The sequence below is a fragment of the Erinaceus europaeus genome, chromosome 7 (genome assembly GCF_950295315.1).
Source record: "Erinaceus europaeus chromosome 7, mEriEur2.1, whole genome shotgun sequence".
In the NCBI taxonomy this organism is placed as follows: Eukaryota; Metazoa; Chordata; class Mammalia; order Eulipotyphla; family Erinaceidae; genus Erinaceus; species Erinaceus europaeus.
Genome location: NC_080168.1, coordinates 29044258 through 29059150, shown reverse-complemented (window position 1 = coordinate 29059150; position 14893 = coordinate 29044258). Strand labels below are relative to the sequence as shown.

The following is a 14893-nucleotide window of genomic DNA, read 5'->3' as shown; positions in this document are numbered from 1 at the left end:
AATATTTTCTGGAAATATTTTTGAGGCAATAGAAAGGTACCCTATGCTTATAAAAGTATTAACATCATTGAAATAACCATCTTACCGAAAGCAATATATAGATTCAGTGCAATGACTCTCAAGATCCCTGTGAACCTCTTCAAAGGAATAAAACAAATGCTGCAGAAGTTAGCCTGTACAGTTCCCAAAGCAATCATGAGAAAAATAACAAGAATCACTTTCTCTGACTTCAAACTATGTTACAGGGCCATTGTAATCAAAACTGTGTGGTACTGGAACAAAAAAATGGTAAGTCACGTCAATAGAATAGAATTGAGAGTCCAGAAATGAGCCCTCACATTTTTGATGATTTATCTACAACAAAGGGGCCCTCTATTCCTCTTTCCCTCTCAAATTCTACCTCTATCTAAAAAAAAAAAAAAAATGTTAGCACATTAAAAAAGAATTGACCAAATTATACAGACAGAAAAGAGAATAGTGAATGCCAAAATCTGGGGAAGAGAAAGATGTGGAATGTCTGTTAAATTAATATAGTTTCAGTTTGGCATAATGAGAAAATTCTAGAGGTGGACAGTGCTTGATATTCACACAACAATGTAGGTGTAGTTTGTGACACTGAGTTGCAGACTTGAAATTCTTAAAATGGTAAATTTCAATCTATTCTATTTTACCACTGTTGAATAAAATAGCTTCATTCTCCTCTCACTTTCATCTTCAACTTCATAAACTCTCTGGATTTTATTCCTGTCATCAACTCAATGACCTCTATCAACATTCCACCTCCAATCACTACTGAACCAACCAAACCCCTTGAAATGAAATGGTTATAAGCACACACACACACACACACACACACACACACACACACACACACACACACACACAAACACACTTATAAGTACATGTCTTTTACTATTTTACTAATGATTTAATACTGATTAACAAAATTATAAGATAACGGGTTTAATTCCACACTGTTCCCACCACCAGAGTCCCCATTCTCTCCACTAGAAACTGTAGTAGTTCTCCCAAGGTCACAGATATTACTATAACTGTATGTCTATATTTTCATATATTTGCCGTTTTTTCCTATGTTCTGCCTTTCCCCCTCACCCACTCCCTCCCCTGCTCTTTGTCTCCAGGGTTATAACTGGGGCTTGGTGACTGCACTATGTATCCCCTGCTCCTGGCGGCCATTTTATCCATATTATTGGATAGGACAGAGAGAATTTGAGATGGGAGGGGAAAATAGAGAGTAGGAGAGAGAAAGACACCTGCAGACCTGCTTCATTGCTTATGAAGTAACCCCCTCCCCTGCATGTGGGAAGTCAGGGACTTGAACCAGGATCATTTTGCAGGTCCTTGCACTTCGTAATATATGCACTTGTGTGCCACCACCAGCCCTCTGTTCTGCCTTCTCTTTCTTTCTAAGTCACACCTACACCTATTACTACTTTGAGTGTCTTCTTCTTCTCCTCCTCCTCCTCTTCTTCTTCCTCCTCCTCCTCTTCTTTTCTTCTTCTCTCTCTTGGTCCTGATGGAATTGGAATTTAAAGCCCTCTGGTCATTTTCCCCTAACATTTCTCCCCCACTGGGAGTATGGACCAAAATTCTTTTTGAAGTGCAGAAAATGGGAGTTCTGGCTTCTGTAACAGCTTCTCCATTGGACATGGGCATTGGCAGTTTGATCCATACCCTCAGCTTGTTTCCATTTTTCCCTCATAAGGCTCTGGAGAGGTGAGGTTCCAGGGCATATCGGTGAGAACATCTGTGTTAATTATTTTAAGATAACTCCCACCTGACTTGTGCTTCCACCACTGTCCTTGAAACTTACCAAGGTGATGAACAGTTTCATGCTGTCAAATTTAATGAATGCTTTTCAATCTTCTTCCCACCAGACTACTCAATAATATTCTCTGTTAACCACATTCTCCTTGCACATTTGTCTCTCCTATCTTTTGCACTGCACTCTTGACTTTCTAACTGGTTTCTGTGACTTCTCTGCCAGGTTTTTTTTTAATTTCTTTATTAGGGAATTAATGTTTTGCATTTAACAGTAAATACAAGTATTAGTTTGTACATGCATAATATTTCCCAGTTTTCCATATAACAATACAACCCCAACTAGATCCTCTGTCATCCTTTTTGGACCTGTATTCTCTGCCACCGCCCACCCCAGGGTCTTTTACTTTGGTGCAACATGCCAATTCCAGTTCAAGTTCTACTTGTGTTTTCTCTTCTGATCTTGTTTTTCAACTTCTGCCTGAGAGTGAGATCATCCCATATTCATCCTTCTGTTTCTGACTTATTTCACTTAACATGAATTTTTCAAGGTCCATCCAAGATTGGCTGAAAAAAAATGAAATCACCTTTTTTTTAATAGCTGAGTAGTATTCCATTGTGTATATATACAGCAACTTGCTCAGCCACTCTTCTGTTGTTGGACACCTGGGTTGCTTCCAGGTTTTGACTATTACAAATTGTGCTGCTAAAAACACAGATGTACATGGATCTTTTTGGATGGGTGTGTTGGGTTCCTTAAGATATATGCCCAGAAGAGGAATTGCAGGATCATAGTGTAGGTCCATTTCTAGCCTTCTGAGCGTTCTCCGGACTGTTCTCCACAGAGCTGGGACCAATTTACATTCCCACCTGCAGTGTAGGAGGGTTCCTTTGAGCCCCACAACCTCTCCAGCATTTGCTGCTGTTACCTTTTCTGATGTATGACATTCTCACAGGAGTGAAGTGGTATCTCATTGTTGTCTTTATATACATTTCTCTGAAAATCAAAGACTTGGAGCATTTTTTCATGTTTTCTTGGCCTTTTGGATCTCTTCTGTGGTGAATATTCTGTCCATGTCCTCTTCCCATTTTTGAATGGGGTTATTTGTTTTCTTGTTGTTGAGTTTGGCAAGCTTTTTATATATTTTGGTTATTAGCCTCTTGTCTTATGTATTCTACCAGGGTTTTGTTTGCTCGTTGGTTTGTTTATCTCTTTTTTGCATACATTCTGCCATTCACATTTTTTTTGAGTTGATATATTTTTTAATTTTTTATTTAAGAAAGGATTAATGAACAAAATCATAAGGTAGGAGGGGTACAACTCCACACAATTCCCACCACCCAATCCCCATAACCCACCCCCTCCCATGATAGCTTTCCCATTCTCTAGCCCTCTGGGAGCATGGACCCAGGGTCGTTGAGGGTTGCAGAAGGTAGAAGGTCTGGCTTCTGTAATTGCTTCCCCGCTGAACATGGGCGTTGACTGGTCTGTCCATACTCCCAGTCTGCCTCTCTCTTTCCCTAGTAAGGTGTGTCTCTGGGGAAGCTGAGCTCCAGGACACATTGGTGGGGTCTTCAATCCAGGGAAGCCTGGCCAGCATCCTGGTGGCATCTGGAACCTGGTGATTGAAAAGAGAGTTAACATATGAAGTCAAACAATTTGTTGAGCAATCATGGATCCCAAGCTTGGAATAGTGGAGAGGAAGTGTTAGGGAGGTACTCACTGCAAACTCTAGTGTACTTCTGCTTTCAGGTATATATTTTGCAGTAGTTTATGGATACGTGTGCATATAAGCTCTCTCTCACAGAAACTGGTGTATATCTAGGTTATGGGACTTTGTTAGAAAGTGAACCACCTGAGATGAAATTAGAGTGTACTATAAAAGGAAAGGTCTCACCCGAGTAATGAAGCTGAAGGGTTGTCATTCCACACGTGAAGTCTCTGGATACAGCCTGAGGTGAAGCATGTTGAGGTGGCAATCGTTGCTTTGGTTAGGTTGTGATCGGCGGATGCAATATTATTTGGTTTGGATTGGGAGATGCATACGGGAAAGTGGGCCCTATCCAAGGGTTCCAGGACTGGGGGAAGTAGGGGCTCTATAGTGGAGATGTGAGGTTCCTGCTGTCTTAGGGTTCAAAAAGACAATCGATAGTTAATGTTATCAGCACATTATTTGTTAATTGGGTTAACTTTGAAAAGTCCCTTTGTTATGGTTTGCTGTACAGTATCCAGTATCTTGTATATAGCTGTGCTATTGGATGCTTCTAATCTACTTGGTCTAGGCTTTTGAGAGAGTCCGCATATCAAATACATAGCCTATATATTAAAAAGATTCAGTTTGTCTTTTGAGAAACTTTGAGACATACAATTGATTTCCCCCTCTCATATTAATTAACTACTGATTTATATGTCTACATTTTGCTAGGAGTGTACATAAACACCATTCCCACCACCAAAGGACTGTGACCCATCCCTCCCGCCCACTCCCACCCCCCACTGGCCCAGGAAGCTGCATGTCTACCCCTCACCACAGGGTTGGTTTGTTTATCTCTTTTTTGCATACATTCTGCCATTCACATTTTTGCAGTCAAAGCCTTATGCATGTACTTGTTGCTACTCTAGGCCTTTTTTCTTTTTCCATTGAGACAGCAAAACAGAGAAAGTAGGGAGTCGGGCGGTGGCGCAGTGGGTTAAGCACACGTGGCTCAAAGCACAAGGACCAGTGTAAGGATCCTGGTTTGAGCCCCGGCTCCCCACTATAGGGGAGTGGCTTCACAAGCGTTGAAGCAGGTCTGCAGGTGTCTGTCTTTCTCTCCCCCTCTCTGTCTTCCCCTCCTCTCTCCATTTCTCTCTGTCCTATCCAACAGCAACGACATCAATAAGCACAACAATGTTAAACAACAAGGGCAACAAAAGGGAAAATAAATAAATATTAAAAATTATAAAAAAAAAAAAAACAGTGACACCACATACTGCAATATTTCCCTGTGTTGTAGCACCTCTCAGATAGTTACTAAAGCTGGGTAGCATCCATGGGAAGTAATGGACCCAAGCTGGTGAGCTATTTCTCTAGCCCTATTCAGCTGTTATGTGGTACAGTTCAGGGCTGGCAAGCTAGCTGCCTTGGGTAGTGCGCATGCTTTATCATAGCCATGAATCAGGTTTGAGGATAGGCCCCATCACATGGAAGGAAGCCTCAGTGCTGTGGTCTCTTTGTCTCTGCTTCTCTGTCTCTGTCTCTGCCTTTTTTTTTTCCCTGAAAAAGTGGACCTGGAATGATAAAGCCCCAGTGACAAAAAAAAAAAAAAAAACATTGTTACAGCTCTTTGAGACTTTGACATGTTCTTCAACCCATCCTTTTGGATTTATTTTTTTAATTGTCTTTATTTATTTATTGGATAGAGACAGAGCCAGAAATTGAGATGGTAAGGGTATGATAGAGAGGGACCAAGTGATACAGAGAGACATCTGCAGCCCTGCTTCACCACTCATGAAGCTTTCCTCCTGCAGGTGGCGACCGGGAGCTTGAACCCGGGTTCTCGCACATTATAACATGTATGCTCAACCAAGTGCACCACCACCTGGCCCCCATCCTTGCTCAACCAAGTGCACCACCACCTGGCCCCCATCCTTTTGGATTTCCTAAAGGCATACTAAAGCATCCATGTTTAATCAGGGCCAGGGGAATTGTATACATGGTGATCTCGGTGGTGCACACTTGAAACCTGTGCAGGGTTATAGTATGACTGTGCTTCAACAAAAAAGTTAAATTGATTTTCATTCAAGAAATAAAATATGGAAGAAAAATGTATAAATAATAAATGGAGGCAGCAGCACAGCTGGTTAAGTGCACATGGCGTGAAGCACAAGAACCTGTCTAAGGACCTGGGTTTGAGCCCCCGGCTCCCTTTCTGTAGGGGGGTCGCTTCACAGGTGTTGAAGCAGGTCTGCAGGTCTCTGTCTTTCTCTCCTCCTCTCTATCTTCCCCTCCTCTCTCCATTTCTCTCTGTCTTATCCAACAACAAAAACAGCTATGACAATAACAAGTACAGTACGCACAACAACAAGGGCAACAAATTGGGGAATCCAGGTGCAGTGGATTCATAGTGCAGACATCAAGCCCCAGTGATAACCCTGGAGGCAAAAAAGGAGTGTATTTGAGCATAAACTTTTGTGGCCTGTCCATGTCACTATCCTTCCCTCTTATATGCCTTTTCTCTCATCTAGCTGCATGGTCTTTCACCTCCATATGTGTAACTTTCCCATCATCTTACTGCCCTGACTCGTACCTTTCTTTTTTTTTACTTCCACGACCAGGATGGACTTTCAAATGTACATTATCATATTATTACTTCTGCTTAAAATGACTTCGTTATTCCTTACTTCTACAAAGTACATACGTCTTACAGTTTGCTTACTTAACTCCCGTGTTCATTGATTTACAAAGAACTGACCCTTTGCCACTAGTCAGCTAAGCTCTCTAGCCTGCAATTGAGTGGTCCTCATCCTGCTTTCATTGCAGCCCTTTGTGAATGTCCCATCTTCACACTTAGCTACTCTGGCTTTCCTCCATTGCTTGGGATGCTTCACAATTTCCCCAGCCCATGACCTTTTCATGTAATCTTCCTCCACCTACAAGCTGTGTTCCCCTTCATTGCTTGCCTATTACCTTTTGCCATTATCATTTCTACCTAGATGCCATTTCTTCATTGAATACTTTCCTTTTACTCACCAGTTTCCTATTACTATCTCTCCTGACACCCTTCATGGTATTTTTGACAATTTGCAATAACATATTTATACTTGCTTGGTAACTGTCTCCACTGTTAGAAAGTAAATTCTATGATGATGGTACCTATCTTATTTTATTTTATTTTTTATCCCAGTACATTACCAGCCTACTAAAGTTCTTATAGAGCAGAGTAGAACCTAAAAGATATTTGAATCAAATCAATGAATATAAGAAAATAGAAGCAAGCAAAATAGCTTTTCATGAAACTGTTTAATATAAGCGCTCTCTAGAAATGACCAAAGTCAGACATTTTAAGCAAGCTTATAATTCATAAGAAGCTAAATTTACATATAGGGTATATTGAAAGGTGATTTTTTTTTCCACTTTACTGAAAGATCCATCATAAGATTCTTATGTACAGGTCTCCAGGTACATAGAAAGTAAGATATTATTGATTAAAACCATATGTTTGCACAGAATTCCTTAGGAAAATGTCATTTATATAGAGCCAGATTGACCTATCAGCAATTTACTAGCTCAAAGTGTCCAGCTCTCAAATTTCTAAGGTGTAGATAATGGGATACCTGGAAAGCGGTGGATATTTGAGATCTTAGAATGCAAAGTAGTAACCTCAGCCATTTAGGACCCATGGTGATTTTTCTCACAAAAGTAAGTAATTAGATGAATCAATGTATTTGAACCTCCTCAACGCCTCCTTCTGTGTGTCAGTGAAAGTAAGAATGGCTGTGAAATGACCCCTAAAAAGATCACTTTGGAAAGGAGAACAAAGACTTGCAGAAAACACAAAATTACTGCTTTTTCTCCCAACTGTCTTCACCACCATCACCACCAGTGATAATTAGGTTGTCTGAGTGCAAAGGTAGAAAAAAAAAAGATTTCAGCATGTTAATAAATCAAATGTAATTAACTTTTCTGGGTCTCAATTTCCTCATCTTAACAATGTAAGAATCATTTTGAAAATCATTGTTTTTATAATTCTGTTCTTGAACCTACCCAAACTTTACCAAATAAGATAATCTGTGACTGTTCTATCTAATAAATTTCACAACTAGTTCTGCTCTTTTATTGAAAATGTTAATAGAAGGTTATGAACTTTAAATAAAAATAATTATAGTATTTGTGGAATTGGTTGACTTGACTGCTATTGATAGGTCTGCCAAGAAGAAAATAACTTACAGAATTAACTTACAACTCACATTTTCTCTATAAATCACATTCTGCTATGGCAGAAGTACAGTTATCTATTATTGAACAAATATAAGTGAAATATTTTTGCTATAGGATTGAGAAACTATTTATTGGTTTTAGGAGTAAAAATAAGTTAGCCTACAATATTGGGTTAGTTTTACTAAACTAATAAAGTGGGACCCTTTCGTCTTGGAAAATCCAAGATTTTGCCTTAAATTTTCTCAAGATTTTGCATTCAATTTTTTTTTCTTCATCCCTATTTTTTAAATTTATTTTTACTCAAATACTCCTATATTTGAGGACATTTTGAGGGAAAAAAATCTCTAAGTGGTAAACAAAGATTATCAACTTCTAACATAAAGAAAGGTAGAGTAAAAAAAAAAAACAAAGAAAGAAAGGCAGAGTGGTAATGTCATTCCTGAGACCTCTTCTGCATGAGTCTTTGTTGAAGAACGCTAGTTAGGGATCTCCTGCTTTGTAGATTAAACACTTGAATATACCGACACATGTAAATTATATTTTGAAGATCATGTTCAAATAATTTGCCTACATTATATTTCTTCCCCATTCACTTCCATGTTACCAGATTAATTCTTCAGTGAGAAAGAGGAATAGATTCAGAAAACAAGACAGAACAGCAAGGATACACACAAAGGCTGAGAGGAAGGACGCTAGAGCTGATAGTCAGCCAGAACCTCACCCTAAGCTGAAAATAGAAAGAAAAATAAATAAATAAATAAATAAATAAATAACAATAGAAACACAGGCATATGGCAATATGGAAAGGAAATGTTCATGAAAGAGAACTTACTAATTAAAGTTATGAATTTCTGTTTTAAATCATTGTGTTGTGGGATTAATGGTATATAGTACAGCTATTGATACATGGGTACAATTTTTCATTTTCCCATGGTAGGTGTCTGCAAAATAACCCTACCCCTAACTTACATCCTTTTCCTTATCATGCATCAAGATCCCAAAGCAAACCTCAGCCTCCCCTCTGCCTTCCTTCTGCACAGTCCTTTGTTGTGGTGCCATCTGCCAAACCCAGGTCAAGTTTAACTTTGTGTTTTCTCTTATTGTCCTCATTTCTTTTTTTTTAAATTTTATTTATTCCCTTTTGTTGCCTTTGTTGTTTTATTGTTGTAGTTATTATTGCTGTTGGATAGGACAGAGAGAAATGGAGAGAGGAGGGGAAGACAGAGAGGAGGAGAGAAAGATAGACACCTGCAGACCTGCTTCACCGCTTGTGAAGCGACTCCCCTGCAGGTGGGGAGCCGGGGTTCGAACCGGGATCCTTATGCCGGTCCTTGTGCTTTGCGCCACCTGCTGTCCTCATTGCTTAAGTTCCAACTGTAAGTGGGGTCATCCAACATTCATCCTTCTCTCTTTAGCTCATGTCATGTTTAACATGAATCCTCCAGCTTTATCCAAGATAAAGTGAAGACTTTTGACTCTGAAAATTAAGAAGTATGCAGGAGATGAGACTGTGGGGATATTTCTGAGGAAGGATGAGTTCTGTACTTCAGCAGAACAGGAATATGGAGATAGGCAGTGATTTCTTTCATGCTGCCACTTGGTGAATGAGTTCTGCTTTGAATTGAGAAAAAAAAAACAAATCCAGAAGGAAGGTATTACTTATGTTTACAAAATGTTGACATAGACAAGCATTTTTACAGATTTCTATGTTCTCATGTAAATATATTCTCCCTTAGTGTGTATCAAGACACTGAGAAACAAGGTAGTATGTTGGGGTGGTGGTGTTGGCTAGATGTATTGATGGATGGGTGGGTGGATGGATATTTAGATACATAGATGAGCAAACAAGCAAAAGATATAAGCACATATACAAACATCTACAAAGAATTAAAATCTGTAATTATTACATAAGAAACCAAGGGGAAAAAAGAGATGTCTATAGAATTAAGAAGGAACATATACACAGTTGAATAACCTTTTCCCCCAGGTAAAACATCAAGTCTATTTGTTCCTTTTATTGATATGAAGACCATGAGAAATTTCTTCTAAGGAAAATATCTATTCAGAAAAAAAAAGCTTCTCACTAAGAATATCTCCTAATGATAATTTAATTGCAGCCTTTTAATTTACTTTAGAGGGGCAGTTTTATTTTTGTAAAAGTATGAAGGAAAAGTTCTTTTTTAAAGTATATAACTGGTGTACTATTGGTGGAACAGCAAACTGGGCAGCCTCTGTGAAAAATTGTAGAAGTTCCTCAAAGAGTTAAATATGTAGCTATCGTATAATTCAGCAACCACTTTAATATTAAAAGGAATTAAAATTGGAATCTTGCAGAGATATCAATATTGTTGTAGCATAGCACACAATAGTCAAGCTATGAAAACATGCTGAGTGTCTATCAACAAATTAATGAATAAACAAGATGTAGAACACACACACACTATGGGACATTATTTTGTCATGAGAAAGAAGGAAATCCTGCTACTTGCAACAACTAGATGGCATAATTAGAAAGAAAATTTCATATAACCTCACTTATAGATTTAATCTAAAAGTAATTTTTAGAAAAGCAGTAGATCATTGAGTAGGGCAAATAGGGTTGGGTGGTGGTGCACCTGGTTGAGTGCACATGATACAATCCACAAGGACTGGGGTTTGAGCCCCTGGTCCCCACTTGCAGGGGGAAAGCTTTGCAAGTGGTGAAGCAGGGCTGCAGGTGTCTCTCTGTGTCCCTCTCTGTCTGTCTCCCCCTTCCCTCTTGATTTCTGGCTGTCTCATCCAGTAAATAAATAAAAATTAAAAAAAATTAAAGTAGGGGAAATGGGGAGATACTAGTCACAGATTATAAGAAAGTTTTTGAGGTTCTAACATACAGTATGCTGCTTTGACTATTAACACTGTACCATACTCTTTAATGTTGCTAATAGATTATATTTTTAATTTTACCACCACAAAAGAAAAAAAAAAGATAACCATGTGACTGAATGGAGTTGCTAGCTAATTTTATAGTAGAAGTCATCTTGCAACTTATAAATGTGTCAAATCAAGATGTTGCTCCTATCAAATTTGTAGCTATTATATATCTCTACATTTCAATAAACCTGGGGAAAAATTAAGTACCATAACTTCCATTATGCCCAGCTAGTTAAAAATATCAGGCACCAGTAATAAGTGTAGGTGTGACTTAGAAAGGAAGAGAAGGCAGGACCATAGGAAAAAAAAAAAGAAAAAAAAAGCTATCTCTCTCTCCATATATATTTGTTTATATTTATAGAAATGATAGTCAACCTATATCTGTGACTGTAGGAGAACTACTTCAATTTCCAATGGATGGAATGGAGATATAGAAGTCTAGTGGTGGAAACAGTCTAGAATTATACCCCTGTTATCGTTTTGTAAATCAATATTAAATCACTAAGAAAAAAAAATTCAGGTGCCACAGAGCCCTCAGCACACAGAACCCTGCCCTGATTTGAGAAGCCCAAGGATTACAAGAAAAAATGGATGTGACCTGAAGGAAAGAGTATAGTGTATAATCACAGCCCTGCCCTGAACTTGTGTGATCTTGTACAAGCCGCAAAACATCTCAACATTTTGTGTTCTTCACTTGTAAAATGAGAGCATTGAACTAAGTGTTCATTGAGGCCCTTTGCAGAACAGTTCTAGTGTTTGATGGTGGAAGAGGAACTAAATCGGGTCCTGTAATAGGGCCCAATTATAAGGAGAAGAGAAATGATACCCATTTAAGTTGTTGAATTATAAAGCATTAACCCAAAATAAAATGATAAAAAGAACAATAATTCCATGAGTTTAACCTTAAATGTCAATACCACCTGGAGTTCTGGAGACCCATTTAAGTGGTCAGTTTCTAATTCCATGTTAATGATAACCTTTCAGTTATTTAATCTCTATTGAATGGTTCGGAAAGTTTTAGTCTTTAATCATATGATTGTGTGTGCACTTGATGACTGATACCGAAGTGGAATGAAGAAAAGAAAAGAAGAGAAATTAAGCAACTATATTGTTTCTACTTTTTTTTTTTCCTCCAGGGGTATCACTGGGGTCGATGCCTGCACAATAAATCCACTGCTCCTGGTAGCCATCTTTTTTTCCATTGTTGTTGTTGTTGCTGCTGCTTTTGTTGTTGGATAGGACAGAGAGAAATTGAAAGATATGGGAAAGACAGAGACGGGGAGAGAAGGATAAAAACCTGCAGACCTGCTCCACCACTTGCAAAGTGACCCCCCCCTGCAGGTGGGGAGCCAGGGGATTGAACCAGGATCCTTGCACCGGTCGGTCCCTACACTTCTCACTATGTGTGCCTAACCTGATGTGCTACTTCCCAGCCCTCATTGTTTCTACTTTTAATATCGCACTTCTGTTTCATGCAAAAATGACTTTGTACTTCTTAGATTTAAGAATTATAGTTTACTAAGTCTGCTTCAGAAATGTCTCAGATTTACCACCACACATGATTACTGTTGACAAATCATCTTTTTCTTCATGGTTCACTAGGTTTGGGAAGAAGAAAGAGGATAAGAATGGAAAGACAGAGCAGAAGGGAACTCTGAAGCATGGTGGCCTGAAAGAAGAAGAATTGGAAAAAATGAAAGAAGAGCGTGAAAGGTGAGCAGAAATGTTAAGTTTCTTCTTTTATTTGAGTCTGTGGTCTGTATTGGGTTTGGTTGTTACATCAGTCAACTCGAAAAATTTTACCTTAAACAGCATAGAGAGTTATTGACATAAAAAGGAAAGGTGCCCTATACAAAAGGACCTAACCATTCTGGGGGAATTTTCAATTTATTTTGAGAAGAAATTAGTTTATACTTTTTATTATTTAAGGAAAAAATATATATATATATATATATATATATATAGTTACATAATATGCTACCCCTGTTTTTTTTTTTTTTTTTTTTACTAACTCAGTGCATATTTCCCTAATGGTTTAAATGATGAGCTATTTTTAAATAAAAGGTCATTTCAGTATTGACATTTAGAACTCTCAAATTTCTGTAGTCTGTTCCTAATTTTTGTCAAGCTGTTACACAGCTTCTTAATTTTATCCTGGTAAATTCATTGGATATAGTAATTTGAGATATACATGTCCTTCATTTCTAAAGGACTAGTGTCTTTTATTAGGCTATCAGCAAGTCGCAAAGTATGTTGCCCATCTGCTAAAGGGCCAGTTTCATTTACTGAAATAATGGCAGTTTGTAAAAGATGGGTCTTTTTTCTGTTTGAGAAGCTTAATGTTACATTTGGATGAGAGGTCCTTCACATATTTTTGATGTTAACTCTGGCACTTATCCCAAGTAGATGTGTAAATGTCTGATTTTGAAACATGTAATTGAATATTCATATTTCTCCGGAAATTTCTTTACCTTCATAATAAGCAAAGCCTGTAGAATGAGATTATGACAAGCCTAACCTAATTTTAAGTATCTGATTCTGACTACATTGTGTAAGAAGTCAGACTCCACTAAATTTTCACTTGCTTATTAGTAAGATTTGTTCTTACCCTTTTTTAAGAGAGTAAGTACTCATACTTATGTTTAATACTCTAGTATGTGTAGTAAGAAGCGCATATTTATCCATTGTGTTTCCTAGCACAGAGAGGGCTAAGAATATAAACTGCTGCCCTTTGACCTCTGTCTTATATCTATTCCTGGTAAGAAGACAATTTTATCGATAGTGTGGCAAAAGCAACATATTTAGTCCTTTCTCATTTTTGAGAGGTTGGTGAACTCAGTTCCAGGATCAGTGGAGCAGTTAAAAGGGAAGTAAATGCTTTCCATTGTTGTTGACTATTCAACTGACAAAGCTGACCCAAAGAAAAGGGAATATGATTTCTACATCATAGCCCAAGATTCAGTAATCCTGTAATGTAGAGTACAATTCAGGTTAAGACTGTTATGAATATATTATCGAAGACATCTTGGTGGTATGTTCACATCATCAATCTTGGCAGCCCCTTCTTTTTATGTACTGAGGCACAACTCCTCTGCCTCATCTTCAGGAAACGGAGATTGCTGCTAGAATTCAGACTACACTATCTTTTTTTTTTTGGCATCTTAATATTCATTTTAGAATGGTCAGAGGTTCTCCTTATAACTAAGGAATTGTGTGCCAGGTTGAAAATGGCCAATTCATAAAATAAGGTGGTTTGTCTTTACACAGAAGTTCATTTCCTTTCTGGTTTTGAATTGAGGAAGCAGATGTATGAGGTAGTTTTGTTCTTAAAAGCAGGGCTGTAAATTCGCCTCAGCTGACTATGGAGGCTTCATGTTCAATTTTCTTAAACTATGTCTGGTCAAATATTGAAATAACTATACTATTACCGTCCACTTAGGCCACTTCCCACACATGAACACATAAAACACGTTTAGTATGGGTTTCCTAGAGATAATATAGTCTCAATCATATGTGTGTGAAAGAAGTGGGAGGGGTTGATTTTATGGCTGGGTGCGATAGGATTAATGACCAAGGGCATTTCAACAACTCATGGACTGGGAGTCATAGAGGTTGGAGCTGAACGTTTGGCATTGCTCCCAACCCTAGAGTCCCATTTCTTGGCTTTCCATCATCCATAGAAAACCAATTCACAACTCTTAAAGAACTCAGCAAGTGTATCATTCCTTGTGACATGACCCTGGGGGAATAAAATAGAACAAAATGAGATGTAGGGTATAAATGTTCACAAAGTTGTTTTTTCTACTATGTTTTCATTTGTTATGTTAAGAAAATTCAATCCATACTATTGCATACTCATTTCTACCTAGTTGTCATAGGTATAATAGTTTTCTTTAGAAACATATCCCTTTTTTCAAAATATTTGTAGTGCACCAATAAAATACATAATGTACCATGCTGGAACTGGCTCTTACCAGTTTAGGATATTTAGACATATTCTGAGCCAGAGATATCTCATACAACAGGACCTCTGTTTTGCCATGCACGCAACCCAGGTTCTAGCCCCAGTCTAGAGATGCTCTGGTAGAGGAGGAAACTCCAGTGCCAGTGCCGTGGTCTGTCTGTCTGCTTCTTTCTCTCCGGCTTTCTCAACCTGTCTCTCTATCTGAATGAAAAAATGGCCCAGAGCAGTGAAATTGCATATGTGCAAGGAACTGGTTCTACCAAAAATAATAACATTCACCTAAATTAAACCATGTTACTTCATATAGCTGTTT

General features: G+C 38.2%; 1 protein-coding gene across 2 annotated transcripts in view; it reads left to right on the top strand.

Annotated features, from left to right (window-relative positions):
- Positions 1-14893, top strand: part of PARD3B (par-3 family cell polarity regulator beta) — a 1240289-nt gene that overhangs the window by 1014369 nt on the left and 211027 nt on the right. For both annotated transcript variants that reach the window (XM_060194068.1, XM_060194070.1), the window contains one exon: positions 12219-12329. In XM_060194068.1, the coding sequence (XP_060050051.1) occupies positions 12219-12329 (111 nt within the window). The remainder of the gene's footprint in view (positions 1-12218; positions 12330-14893) is intronic.